General features: G+C 33.5%; 1 protein-coding gene and 1 pseudogene across 2 annotated transcripts; one reads left to right on the forward strand and one right to left on the reverse strand.

The window, feature by feature from the left end:
• Positions 1-1439: 1439 nt before the first annotated feature.
• LOC120196090 (mitochondrial-processing peptidase subunit alpha-like) lies at positions 1440-5884 on the forward strand. 2 transcript variants are annotated; one of them, XM_039197973.1, is made up of 12 exons: positions 1440-1586; positions 1907-2122; positions 2246-2539; positions 2838-3005; positions 3166-3333; positions 3428-3508; positions 3722-3788; positions 4006-4103; positions 4367-4510; positions 4626-4675; positions 5372-5484; positions 5583-5884. In XM_039197973.1, the coding sequence occupies exons 3-12, from the start codon at positions 2336-2338 to the stop codon at positions 5633-5635; spliced, it is 1146 nt and encodes a 381-aa protein (XP_039053904.1). In that variant the 5' UTR covers positions 1440-1586; positions 1907-2122; positions 2246-2335; the 3' UTR covers positions 5636-5884. The 2 variants fall into 2 exon arrangements, with proteins under 2 accessions (XP_039053904.1, XP_039053903.1); XM_039197972.1 differs by having other exon boundaries at positions 1448-1586; positions 1946-2122.
• On the reverse strand, positions 5743-6860 carry LOC120196024 (annotated as a pseudogene).
• Between the last annotated feature and the right edge of the window lie 8025 nt (positions 6861-14885).

A 14885-nucleotide genomic window follows, 5' to 3' on the forward strand; every position in this document is an offset into this window, starting at 1 on the left:
ATTATAATTCAAGTCACTCAATTATGTATTTGCTAATAAATATGTTACTTTCTCTAAATTTACAATTTTAATGCTCAAATAAACTATTACTACAGTCTACAAATATGTTATTGGTTATTAAAAATAAAACATATGTCTAATTGGTCTTGGTAGAATAATATTTTTAGTTCTTAAAATTTATAAAATCTATCACTTTGGTCATAGTTTGAAATAATTTAATAAATTTAATTTTTCATATTTAAAGATTCTATCAATTTATTCTTTCTGTGATACCGTCAAATCAAATGAGTACGTGAGATCAAAGCAGTTGTTAGATAACTGTCATGGACGGACACATGATTTTGTGCCATGGGCAAATTTCTAAAATTTTAGGAGATTAACTTAAAAATTATAGGGAGGGCTGAAACATATTATTTATAAAAAATATAAATAAACTATCTAAAATATATAATAATTTAAAGTTTCCAATCGTCGGCCACTGCCTCTATCCATCCGTACTCTTTCATAAAATAAAATAAATTCTTATTAATTTTTATTATACTAAGAAAGTAACATGAAAAGTAATGTAATATAATATTTTTGAGAGAAAAATAAGTAATTTAGGACTTAGGAGAAGAATAAATATCAAATTAAAGAAATTCTTAAATATAAACAGTTAATTTATTGAGTTATTTCAAATTATAACTAAATTATTAGAATGCATAATTTTTTAGGACTAAACCACTGTTTTATCTAATATTTGATTGTATTTTTTCAATATAAGGTAATCACAATGTAATATCTGTTCAAAGATAACTTTTAATCATTTTACATTAAACGCTCACACCCTTAACATTCTTAGTGCTCGAACTCGGGACTTCAAGGAATAACAACAATTCTTTTATCACCGAGGTCACTTGATTCGTGTAATATTTTAAGTGTATGCGGTATATTATAATAATATTTTAATTAAATGATTAAATTATATTTAAAAATAATAATTTATTACCAAACATATAATGTTTAGATCAAAGTGGTCTCTTAATTTTATAATATTGAATTGTTGATATTAAAATTTAAAAAATGATCCTATAACTATAAATGTTATTTTATTAAATTTTTTATTACTAAAAATTTATAAAATGATCATTTAATTATTCATATCTTAAATAATATATATTCAAAACTCTAAATCTTTCAACAATCAAACAATCATATCCTCCATGTTCGAGCCTGAATCTTCAAACAAGAACAACAAATTTCTTAGCCCACTTGGAAATATTTATATGCATTTTAACGCATTAAAAAACTACTGAAATGTTCTTAATTTAACTACTGAGGTGGCAAAGATGGGGACTAAAACCCTACTGAAAATGAACGTGGAAAGCACTTCATTAAGCCTTTTAAAACGGAACGGAACCGAACTCAACGCCTTTTTCCCATTTTCTCGTTCAATACCAATTCTTTTTCATTTTCCCTTCATTGTTTCTGCCTCAACAAACACACACATTTTTGCAGACAGTGAAATAGAGTTCCTAAAACCTTAAAATCCACGAAGATCAGACACCATGTATAGAGCTGCTCTTTCCCGTTTCAGGGCACTCAAGGTCAGTTTTTTTTTCCTCTTCTTTAGCGCCCAATACCCTATGTGTTTTCTGTTTGTTTCTCGAGAAACTACATTAAATCAATATGAAAGAAGAAAACCCAGAACGAGTTTATGGGTTTTTTGTCACATGGGTTTCGGTTCAAGACCCATTTCAATGTCCATTCAGTCACATTTTTTTTTTCTTCATTTCATTAGGCGCTCCATGAAGTTAATTGGTTATTGTTATTTCGTGTTTGTATTCCTTATATGATACGATTGTTTCTTGCCAATAGTATTTTGTTTTGATGGTAAAATGGGGAAAATAATTAGATTTTTGTTTAGTCACTTACAGAGAAATGATTTTCGAACATTTATGAATAGGGTCGCACTGGTAATTTGGCAGCTGCTCGATTCACCACTTCAAGTGCTGTTGCTCCTTTGGATACACCGTTAGACGGCATTTCCCTTCCGCCCTCATTACCTGATTACGTCGCACCCAGTGAAACTAAGGTTAAAACCCTTTCCAATGGTGTGAGAATCGCCTCGGAGCAATTACCGGTATCCGAAATATCTTCTCTTCATTTATTCAACCCTTATTCCATCTTAAGTGTTGCTGCTACCTCAGTTTGTTGATTGTTTAATCGGTTACGGTGTAGTGATGTTCTTTGCTTGTTTTACCAGACTCCTGCTGCCTCGGTTGGCGTATTTGTTAATTGTGGTTCCATTTACGAAACACCAATATCATCTGGTGCCTCCCACTTGCTTGAGCGAATGGCATTCAAGAGCACTAACCGCAGCCACTTGCGCGTCGTTAGGGAAGTTGAGGCAATTGGAGGTAACACATCGGCCTCGGCCTCGAGGGAGTGCATGACATACACGGTTGATGCCCTTAAGACCTATGTTCCTGAAATGGTAGAATTGCTTATTGACTGTGTGCGAAATCCCGCTTTTATGGATTGGGAAGTTAATGAAGAGGTAATCTGTTTTAAATCTTTCCCAATTTTCCAGCATCCTATCAAACTTACTTTATGTTAATTACAATACGTACCATTGACTAATTTTCATAAAATTATGCACTTCACATTAATTAGCTCTACTGTTTTGTGTACAAGTAAAGTTATATGCCAATTTATGTAGATTTCTAGCTTTAGCATTTATACCTGTGTGGTTTGGGAATGAGGACCCGATGCTTTGGCTATTAATAATAAGCTCAGATCCTGGAATTTCTTTTCCCTTATTTTGAGTTTTCAATATGTACCACATTCCTGTACAGGTGCAAAAGATTAAAGCTGAGTTGGAGGAAGTTTTGAAAAACCCTGAGCGCTTAATTTTGGAGGCAGTTCACTCCACTGGTTACTCTGGTCCACTGGCCAATCCTCTCTTGGCTTCCGAAACAGCAATAGACGGATTGGACAGCAGCATTTTGGAAGAATTCGTTACTGTAAGGATATTTTCTATTCTATCTGTAACCTTGTATGTTCTTTTACATATATATAAAAGAAATTAGTACTGCGAACATATGACTTTTGTGTGATTGATGACATTTCCGAGTTTATTTATGTGCTTGTTTTGCTGAATGGTGGTTTGTTCGAGGGTTTCAGGAGAACTATAAGGGGAATAGAATTGTCGTGGCAGCATCTGGCATTGAAAATGAAGAGCTTCTTCAGATTGCTGAGCCACTTCTGTCCGACCTCCCAGTCGGACCCCAACCGAAAGAGCCAAAATCTGTTTATGTTGGTGGCGATTTCCGTCGTCGATCTGATTCACCGGTATGCTTGTACCATTCATCTGATATAAAAACTCTCTTTCGAACTTCTAGATTTCTTCTTCTTGTAGATTGAACGATTTGGTTGTAAATTGCAGAGTACCCATTTTGCTCTTGCTTTTGAAGTAACTGGTGGCTGGAATAACGAGAAAGACTCTGTCACTTTGACTGTAATGCAGGTGCCGGGTTTTGAACTTTGCTTCATTTATTGTTTAATTTTGTTATAATCATGTATTCATTTCCTTTTTCATTTATTAAGATTCACTGTGAAACTTTCGGGCCAGACGAATATTTTTGTGAAAAATCTTCCCAATTTTTTTTCCTTTTAGTTTCTCTTATCATTTCATATGATTACCACTTGAATGGTATTAATGATTCTGGTTGACCTACAGATGCTTATGGGAGGAGGTAGCTCATTTTCAGCTGGGGGTCCTGGGAAAGGGATGCACTCTCGGCTATGTAAGTTTTTCTTTTATCTAGCCTGTAGCCCCTATGTTATTCCTAGCCTTCATTTTTCTTAAAGTACTCGTATAGGACACGTAAACAGAAACATGAGTCTTAGTCAAATACATACCTATATCCGCAAATTTCATCTGATTTCAGCTGAGTTGCTGAAGTCATTTGTCAGACAATTTACGTGCTCACTTTTCTTCTTCTCCGTTATATTTGGAAACAGATCTCCGTGTATTGAATGAGTATCAGCAGATGCATTCTTTCTCTGCATTCAACAGCATCTTCAATAACACGGGATTGTTCGGCATCTATGGCAGCACAGTAAGGCTATCGTTATGTACTCTTCTTTGCTGTTTATTCGTGCAAAACAATTGTAGTAGTGTTTCAACATGCATGTGTCGATGTGCATGTCGTCTTTTCTTTTATGGCATGCTATAAGCATGATTTGTCATCATATATCAGTAGTGGCCTTCTGATCTTTAAGAATGTACCTTAAGTCGATGTCGTTAATCTGGTCTTTCAGTATCTTGTTTGCCTCGATTTATATTTGCAAAAGAGCTGAATTTGCTTAACTTTCATGCCAGAGCTCTGATTTTGTTTCGAAAGCAGTCGACATAGCAGCCGAAGAATTGATTTTGTTGGCAACAGAAGGATCTGTTTCTCGGCTAATGATAAAACGTGCTCAAGAGGCTACAAAATCGGCAGTACTGATGAATCTAGAATCTAGAGTATGCTCTTGTGAATTATTCTGGCAATTTTCATTTATTAATTTCTTCTTTTATATTAATAATTTTTTTTGTTCAGTTAAATGACTTCTAATATTGAATCGGTTGTATTTTTCAGATGATTGTGGCTGAAGACATCGGAAGGCAGATTTTGACTTACGGAGAACGGTGAGTTTATGGACTTCTAACGCTTTTTTGTTTAAATATCCCATTTTATTCCTGCATGATCACCTACACCAAATCTAAGAAATCGTGTTACTCGGCCTCTGGTGCAAGTGTTGGATATGCTTATGTTTTCGACATGGGTTTGTCCTACGTTTTCTAAGTTTTTCTGCGTACTTGGATGGTCCTCAGAGGATCACATCTGCTGCATTTATTGAATATGCGTCGGATACGGGTTTCAAGATGGCTTGCCTAAAGAAAAATGAAGAATCCAAGTAGTATAGCTAAGAAAATATATGTTTTTAACCTCGTCTTCATGCTCGTATCACATACATGCGAACAAAAACGTAAGTTTATGCATGTTATAGAACGTAAGATTCATATTAATCGTTGTTACTTAAAATAAGTGATCTTTATGTTCTCAAATATGTTTCAAAATTCCCTTTTTGGCTTTCTTCAAGCCAAATGCCGGGCGATACTAATCCTCGACAGTAGTCACTTCGGTGATTATTACAAACATGGTTACCTTGCTATTGAACGCTTTGTCTTGTCCAGACCGACCATGAAAGTTGGGTTTCAGTTCTCTTTCAGTGAGATTTTACATGTTTGTCAACCGAATCGGCATAGTTTATTTGAGCCTATGTTTCGAAAGGATTACGTAATTTATCTTCTTATTACTTGTTTTATCTCATTCCTTGACAGGAAATCTGTACATTCGTTCTTAAAGATGGTGGACGAAGTCGAGCTGCAGGATATTACCAATATGGCTAAGAAGATTATATCCTCACCTCTAACCATGGCATCTTTCGGCGAAGGTAAATATCCAGTTTACTGGTAATTATTTGATCGGAGTTTTTTTCTTCTGAATATTATCGACCGGATTATGAGATTCTTTACCCTTCTTGTTTGGCAGTCTTACAAGTCCCTAACTACGAATCTGTTAGCCGCAAGTTTCATGCAAAATGAGTGCACCACAAACTCTCAGCCGGAGATGGAGCTTACGATGGCAGCAGCAACCATAGCAGCCACACCCCCACACAGCTCACAGCGATCTACTTATACATTTGTTTATTTCACTTTCTGACTTTGACAGCAGCCAGTGAGATTTTAGTTGGCCGACTTGGTTTTGAACTTGGATTTTCGAGTTGAGAGTCCTATCAAGTATCAACATTGGACTTAATAATTCAATCAAACCAACTCAATTTAGACTTACAAGATACTCCGGTTGTTCGTTAACACCATATATCAGAGTTCGAGTTCTTTTACACTCTTTTACCACCATACATAAGGGTTTTTTGTTAATGAAACCTTGCCCCCCCCTCCCCCGGTTATTGTAACACAGTTGATCACGGAGAATTCCGACCTCTTCAATGCACGCAACTGTTTCACCGTCGATACAAAAATGCTGCAAATCCAATTCACGGCTAACTATGATCAAACAATCCGATTCGGTATATCTGATCTAATGCTGGTTTTAAGACTGAAAACTACATGACGACACAGATAAGAAGCTTACTGCCATGGGACATTGCGGACAAGCATCCGGTCGCCTTCATTATCCTCATAAACAAGCGTGTATTTGCCATTTCCATCCAACAAGCCGGTAACAGGTTTCTCTTCCCCTTGCTTGTTCACTACTCCACCAGCAGAAGAATCTCTTTGAGCTGCAGAGGATTTAAACGAAAGACAAACATATGAAATTAACGATTGTCTGTCAGCTACGATCATCTTTAACATAGTCTAAAATAGTTCGATTAACATCAACATCGATGTGAACCGGTTGGCCATCATATCAAACTTCCATCACATAATCAATAAATACGTTCAACAGATTCGGAAATAATAGTACAATGACTTTACCAGAAAGAAGGCCTCTGAAAAGTTAATCAACAGCGGTCGAGAGTTTGTCGTAGCTATCATAGGCTTTGAGATCAACTTTCCTTCCTATCGGAACTCCAGCCATGTTGATTTTCACGAATAGGCTTTTAACATTAGGTCCGGCCGCCACCACTTTCTGTTCATCGGCAACCTTGTCGGGGAGACAACTCGCTGTTTACGATGCTGGTTTCGAAGAACTCGCAAGATTTTTCCTGAAGGAATGAATTGGTGGCCAACCCACAACTGGACCAGGAGCAGTCCTGTTTTCCATCATCATTACTATGGATTTAGACAATAAAAACATCATAATTCATTCAATATAAACAGATACCATGGACTAAAAAATGAACCAAACCGACCAACTGAACCGAGAACCAGTGACCTGTTCGGTAAAATCGGTCATTAGTTCACCCGGATTTTTCATTTTTCCATTCAAGTTACAACCATGACAGACATGCATGGCATGCATTCATATACGACACTCGCTAACATAGTTTAATGACAATCATTCATAAACAGATACCATGGACAAAAAAATGGACCAAACCGACCAATTGAACCGAGAACCAGTGACCTGTCCGGTAAAATTGGTCATTAGTCTGGCCGGTAAACATCCATGAAAAAACCGGATGTACAGAGGGGTAATTCCCCCCCCCCCCAACATTTATATGTGATTAATGAACCTTTAACAACTTGGTATTTCATTAAAATGCATACCATTAAACTTAGTATTAAAATATGAAAAAAACAATTTTGCATCGATCGGACCTGTTCAACCAGGAACTACCTGAAATTATGATTTATATAAAATATGAGAAACAAATGCAAACCCAACCAGATATGGGATCCATATAGATAACATGCAAAGTTGGTAAAAATTGTAGTTTTTGCCGAAAATAAATATTTAAAGTATATTATTTTTATACAAGTAATCAATTTTTCTTATCAAAATATATATTTAAGTATCAACCTTTTTCATTTAGATACTTGAAATATTTGAATATTTTTTGTCAACTTACGTACCTAAAGTGTAATTTCGTCCAAATACTTAAAATTTACATATTAATTAAAAATTAATTAATATTTTAGGTGTCTAGATTAAAAAATATACTTTGAGATATCTACGTCAATTAAAAAATATTTTAGATATTTATACAAAAAAATATGATATATCTTAGTATTTATATTTTAGGGTGAAGTACATAAATAATCCTCGACTATAGAGTGTTACTTTATTGAGTATTCCGACTATCAAAAGTTATAAAATGTTGGCAAAAGGGTACCTAAGACCCTCGTCTTTAAAAAAAATCAATGTGACTCACTAAGTAAAAAAAAACCCTTAATGTGGTCCTTTGACCAACGTTTTCCGTCATTGACCAATGGCTATGTTACTTTGTGCTGATGTCATACATTAAGCTGACCAACATCCTATTTTTTCTCTCAATTTGACCCTCCAACTCAAGAAAACAACTCAATCTGACACTCAACCATATGTTTAATGTTATTATATATGAGAAAAGTATACCATTCATCACTCAAATATCTTACCTCTTCTATTTTAGTTACTAAACTTTAAAAGTTTTCAATTTAATCACTCAACTTTTGAATTACTCTTGTTTTGATCATCATGATTTATTTTATTAATATTTATATATGATGTGACATTTGTTATTCTTATTTTATTAATATATTATTAAAATAATATTAATTAAATTAAAAATTTTAAATCATATTGAAACAAACAAATATTCCAAAAATTACAATTCAATTAAAAAAATTCATCTACTTTATATATTTCCAAATATGCACTCTCCTCCTTTATCCTTTGATTTCATTTTTCTTCCTTTTCAACAAAGATTTTTTTTCCTTTCGTTACCCGATTAAGTAGCTTATCCCCAGTTTTTCAATTTTTTTTGCAAGTTCAATATGGGTTCGCTGAATCTAGTAATGAAAGAAAAAAAAAAGAAATCTTTGGTTAAAAATAAAAAATGTTACATCATACATAAATATTAATAAAATAAATCATGATGATTAAAATAGGAGCAATTTAAAAGTTGAGTGATTAAATTAAAAATTTTAAAATTTAGTGACCAAAATAAAAGAAAAAATAGGAGGGACAGATTGAGTTATTTTGTTAAGTTTGATGGCCAAATTGAAAGAAAAATAGGATGTGAGACTGTTTAATATGTCACATCAACACAAAGTAACATACTCGTTGGTCAACGACAAAAAACGTGGATCAAAAGATCATATTTAATTTTTTTATGACTTGAATGACCTCATTAAGTGCAAAAAAAAAATTTACCACATTGGTTTTTTTTTATTTTAAAAAAAGTACGAGGGCCTTATGTACATTTTTATTTAAAATATTCCTCTAACTATATAATGTTGTTTTATTAAGTGTCTCGACTATTAAAAGTTATAAAATTGTAACTCAACTATTTATTATGTTCTAAATTTATCATTTTCTGTTAAATATTTGATGACATTTTGAGCTTAATATTAATATGTTGTATGATATATGAAAAAAATCTTATATCAAAATATCAAACGATTATCATACTTTATACATCATATTAACATCCAATTTAAATTGTCATCAATTTTTTATTAAGAAATGACAAATTTAAAATATAATGATATTTAACTTTTTAGGGTTGAAATGACAAATTTAAAACAAAGAAATCAACAAATGAAAATTACATGAACCATGGAAATGGATTCCAAAAATCATTCATAGAAAACTCACCTTATACCTTAAAAACACAAGAATCACTCGGTGAAAGCTCAAAACAATGAAGGACCCACTTCATGAAATGAAACAAAACAAGTGTTCATTTGAAATGTAAGTTCTCTGAAGCCTTTCAACAAACATGTCAGGAGCTATCCAGTGTAAAGAGCCTGAAAATCCCATTAAATCGCCCCAGAAGAACAAAGTGGTTTGTTTTTTCAACAACTTAAAGTGTAAAAGCACTATGATAAGAGGTGTGGGTTCTTACTATCTAAAGCCATGTGAGAGAGAGAAAAGAGATGATGGAACCAGTGGAGATTCCCCTTTTACTCGATGCCAAAAAAGAGGAAAAATTTAGAACAACAATCATGCAACCAAAGCTAAAACAACGTTAGGGGTTCTGTTTTTGTCTTTGGTTCAGGTCAAAAAGCAAAGCTTTGCTGTTTTTGCTGATCTCCATTGAAGACAAATACTATGTTATCGTTAAATTTAAAGGCTTCACTTGAACACAATCTTATGAAAGCATCCGCTTTATCATGTGTTTTCAATGGGGGAAGTAAAGAGGATACAAGACACATATGCTTAAAATGTAAACCGCTCGTCAAGTTCAAGTTTTCATTTTTTTTGGGGGCTTTGTTCGTCGTTTAGTCCATGAATGTTTTATTGCTAAAGTATGCAAATATTATATGTTGCTATTTTGTTGAATTCTTTAACTATTAAAAGTATAAAATAGTTATCTGATTATAAGATGCTACTTTATTAAGTTCATTGACTATTAAAATTTATAAAATAATCATTCGACTATTTATATGTTTATACTCATCATTTTTCTTTAAAAAAATGATGTCAATTTGAGTTCAACGTTAATCTATTGACTAAGATATATTAGTCTTTTAGGATTTTTACATTATATTTTATAATATTACAATTAATAGGTTAACGTTCAGCTCAGACTGTCGTCAAATTTTTAATAGAAAATGACGAGTTTGGAACATATGAATAGTCAAATGGTCATTTTATAACTCTTAATAGTCAAGAGACTCAACAAAGTAATGCTCTATAGTTAAGGGATAATTTTGTAACTTTTAACAGTATGGGGACTCAAAAAGTAACACCCTATATTTGAGGGACCATTTGTGTACTTTACCCTATTTTTTAAAAAAAGTTTTTGGATTTATGGAAAAAAAAAGAAAATATCTAAACTTACAAAGTTTACAACCATAAAGGTAAAGTAAAACATATATTTAAGACTTATTCCTATAATTATTAACACAAAAAAATGGCAAAACTGCCCAAATAATGATTTAGTGATTGTTTAATTCCCAAAAAAATCAAGTTTATTTATTATTTCCCGAAATGGGGTGAAATGTACAGTGCTTCAATTGGTTCTTTGGATATCTCGGTGTTTTTAGGGTTAATTTTTTCATGATTGATTTCTCAGCGTCTTTGGGGTTATGACACTATGGGAATGCTCGGCGTCTTCAAGCAATTGGACTGTGGGATCTCTCGGCGTCTTCTGCATGCTATAAGGAATGCCAAGGTGGATCTCTCGGCGTCTTCACCTGTCGTCTGGCGGGAATCTCTGCATGACTCTCTGAATCGTGCATGCATTCTGGGGGCCTGGACGTCTTCATCTCTGCATGCATGCAGAGTTGATTTAACAGTTGAATACAATAATAATAGGAGTGCTCGGCGTCTTTAGTTAATAGGGTTACAGAGGCGTTCGATTTCCCGGCGTCTTAAGCTATACATGGAGAATATTTGGTTGCAGGTGGTCGTGAAATCTCGGCGTCTTCTTCTTCAGATTCGTACTGCATGCGTCTGTATTCTTTGTGGTCGAAGCGTGAGATTCGTCTGAAGCGTGAGATTCGTCTGAAGCGTGAGATTCGTCTGAAGCGTGAGATTTGTTGTATGCTTTGAGACTAATAATTTACTCGAAGTCTTCAATTGCAGGATGGTATTATAAAAAAGGTCAATAATTGGTGCACGGACTTGTTATAAAATAGGGGTGGGTATTGTATTTCATTGCATGCAGTTGGTTTTAACTTACAGAAGCAAGTGAGGGAATTTTTTTTTGCATTAGATTCAATTGGAGCTGCTGCTTGAAGTGATATTGGAGATTTTTGTTGGTTCGGTAATTTTTCGAGCTTTGGTTTAACGTCGTTCAAAAACACGTAAGTTCTTTCTCGTTTCCCATGCGAACTCTGTTTTTTTTCGTGTTGAAAGAATGCTCATATATGTTAGGAGAATGATACATTTAAATTTTGTTCATGAGACCATAGTAATGTAATTTAGAGTACTAATGTTAATTTAAAATTAGAAAATGTAAGTTTGATGATTAGGTATACAGAAAATTTAAGTTTGAGTATTATTGTTAATTTAAATTTTCGTGTAATTTTTAGTTGTATTTTTATATAATAATTATTAGAATTTTTATTTTGATTTAGTGGGAAAAAAATTCCCATTATGTAATCCTGACATTTTTACCGTAATAATAATGTATTTAAGTATTATTTTTATAAAACAATTGTTAACATAATTTATATTTATTATTTATAGTTTTGTAAATAATTAATTTTCATTACATTATTAATGTAATTTATTCTGAATATCTATATTTTTACGTGTAGAGAAAATGAGCAACAAATTTTTCACGATTGTCCATTACAATGGACATATGATGGAAAATGAGGTCGGAGTTATTTTTCAGTCTGAAACACCTATAAATATGATGTTTAAAAGGGACATCACATTTGCAGAGATCAAGGAGAGGATAGAAAGAAAAATACGTGCTAAAGTTGATGGTTTGAGGTACAGATTTATGGTATGTCCCAATCCGGTCAGGTATGCTGCAGTACCACTTGAAGAAGGCGATGATATTATAACTATGGTTGAATTACATGACTCAACAAATATTCCAATTATTGAGTTATTTGTTGAGTTGTGTAATATATCTAATGTGCCTGGGTCATCAATAAATGCGGTTGAAACTTCATCTCAAATGGGTTTCGAGAGTCATTTCGATAACCCAACATATAGGTCGATGAACAGCTTTGTGGCGATGTTGGAAAGCGCAAATGAAGTTGGTGGAACATCTGGAGCCGCAGAGTATGATGCTGAAAACCGATCAAACGTAATATATATGCTCGAGTTGCATATATAATGTCTCGCTCACTACATTGTGGATCGAGCTTAAACTCATTTGCCAACCAGGATAATCTCAACCGTGACCCTTTTGCTATATCTTTGTCTGGTACCTTCCCAAGGTAACGCTCACATATTGCAAACATGTCAAGATCTGTATTTCCAACCACTACCATTCCATTTGTAGGAACCCCTAGTTGTAAAGCCACATCCTCCAAAGTGATCGTACATTCACCACATGGAAGATGAAAAGTATGAGTTTCTGGTCTCCACCTTTCAATTAATGCACTTATCAAACCGGGGATCAACCGAAATTCTCTTACAAAAGCAACATCATAAAAACCCACTGTTTTCAAATTATCAACAATACGTTGATCTGGCATCTCACAGTTGATAAGTCGAGGACGAAGGACTCGTTGTTCGTCATCCTGCAATTTATTAATCATTGTAATTAGAATTAATACACCGTTCTCAAATAAAAAAATAAATCGATCATATTACCAGTTCTCCCAAATTACTCGAAATGTGTCGACCATCTAGCCTCAAAAGAACATTTTCTTCGACCATGTTTCAACAAATCTAGACAAAAAAAAATTAAATATTACACTCAATTATTACATTGTTTTATTCAAATAATCAATTGCATGTTATCTACTTTAATAAAAAATAAACATCAAATATAAAATGATCCCTAATTACTATTTGCTTCTCAACATTTTCAAACTTTGCAATTTAATCACTAAATTTATAAATTCTTTCAAATTTAACCAATTAAGCATATTAATACTAAATTCAAGCATAGTATACCAACTTTTTATAATTTACTCTAATTCCTTAAATTCCTCAAATTTTGCAAAACGATCCCTAATTACTATTTGGTTCTCAACATTTTCAAAGTTAACAATTTAATCCATAAATTTTAAATTCTTTCTAATTTAACCAATTAAGCATACTAATACTAAATTCCAGCATAGTATAACAACTTTTAATAATTTACTCTTATTCCTTAAATTCCTTAAATTTTACAAAACGGTCCCTAAAACTTTACAATGTTCCAAAATGGTCCCAACCTTATTTCAAATTATGTAACAACATATAAATTATTATTTCAGAGTGTAAAAACATATAATCACAAAATTAATAAACTTATGAAACTAAAATTATGAGATCAATATGAAACCCTAAACCTTTAAAACAAGAATCAAATGAGATCTAGGGCTTGAGTTTAAATTACCTCAGGCTATGCTTTGTGATCTTACTGCTGATCAATCTCCCTCTCACTCTCTCACTGCTTCTGTAATTGTGAATTGCCTCAGCCCCAAACTCTCACATTGCCTCAGCCCGAGCAGTCTCTTATAAACACATTCGTAACTCATCCATGCATTATTGGATTTATTTGTTAAGAAGACGCCGAGATATCCAGCCATCCATGCAAAGACGCCGAGAAATCCTTACCTAAATGTAAAGAAGACGCCGAGAAATCCAACAGTTGCATGCCCCCCACATGCAGACGTGCAGGACCCCACATGCAGACGTGCAGCCCTGCAGGACCCAGGACCCGTGATTTCTGTGCTTTCTCCTTGCAGAACCCGTGCTTTCTCCTTGCAGAACCCGTGATTTCTCACGTCCAGTCCCATGCACAGCACTGAAGACGCCGAGATTTCCTACGAAGAATCCAACTGAAGACGCCGAGAGTTCCTATGAAGAATCCAACTGAAGACGCCGAGAGTTCCTATGAAGAATCCAACTGAAGACGCCGAGAGATCAATCATACATGCACCGCTCCCACGCCAGCTCCATCAAATCTGAAGACGCCGAGCTTTCCATATTTCCTATAGCAATCACCCCATTTGGGGAAATAATAATTAAAGTGCATTATTTGGGGAATTAAACCTCCCCGTATGCATTATTCCGGCAAAATAGCCCAAAAAAATAGTCACTTAAATCATATAAGTACTATATAAGGAAAATATAACAAATTCAACCAAAAAACTCTAACAAAATATAGATAAAAACATATATGACTATATCAACAAAATGAACCACAACGAGGGATTAAACTATTGAAAACTCATCAATAATTGTAAATCACCGTCGAACGTTATGAGAAAACTATTTACAAATGCAAAATGCTTATCTAAACCCGATATGATGTCCAAAACAATGAATATTAGCAAGATAGCAAATAAACATCATCTTAATTAGTTGAGATAATATCAAATCAAACCCTGAGAAAAATAAACAAACATAACAATCAAATGATCGATAAAGAATATCGAAAATGTTTTAAAAATGGAGGAAAACATACTATAAAGATAAAATTATTAGAAACTTAAAAAAAAAAGGAGACGAAAAAATAAGAAGTAAAGGAAAAACAATGAATTCAGCTGGTTGACGAATAACACCAAGACCAAAATATAATGTTAAGTATGATTTTGAAAAAAATAATAGTTGAGTGATCAA

Source organism: Hibiscus syriacus, unplaced genomic scaffold (genome assembly GCF_006381635.1).
Source record: "Hibiscus syriacus cultivar Baekdansim isolate YM2019G1 unplaced genomic scaffold, ASM638163v2 tig00117026_pilon, whole genome shotgun sequence".
Classification (NCBI taxonomy): domain Eukaryota; kingdom Viridiplantae; phylum Streptophyta; class Magnoliopsida; order Malvales; family Malvaceae; genus Hibiscus; species Hibiscus syriacus.

Bases quoted from the DNA above. Each gene is read 5' to 3' on its own strand.
- LOC120196090 (XM_039197972.1), top strand. From the start codon at position 1,548: ATGTATAGAGCTGCTCTTTCCCGTTTCAGGGCACTCAAG. The intron at 1,587-1,945 runs GTCAGTTTTTTT...ATTTATGAATAG, and splicing joins CCCGTTTCAGGGCACTCAAG to GGTCGCACTGGTAATTTGGC. The intron at 2,540-2,837 runs GTAATCTGTTTT...ATTCCTGTACAG, and splicing joins ATTGGGAAGTTAATGAAGAG to GTGCAAAAGATTAAAGCTGA.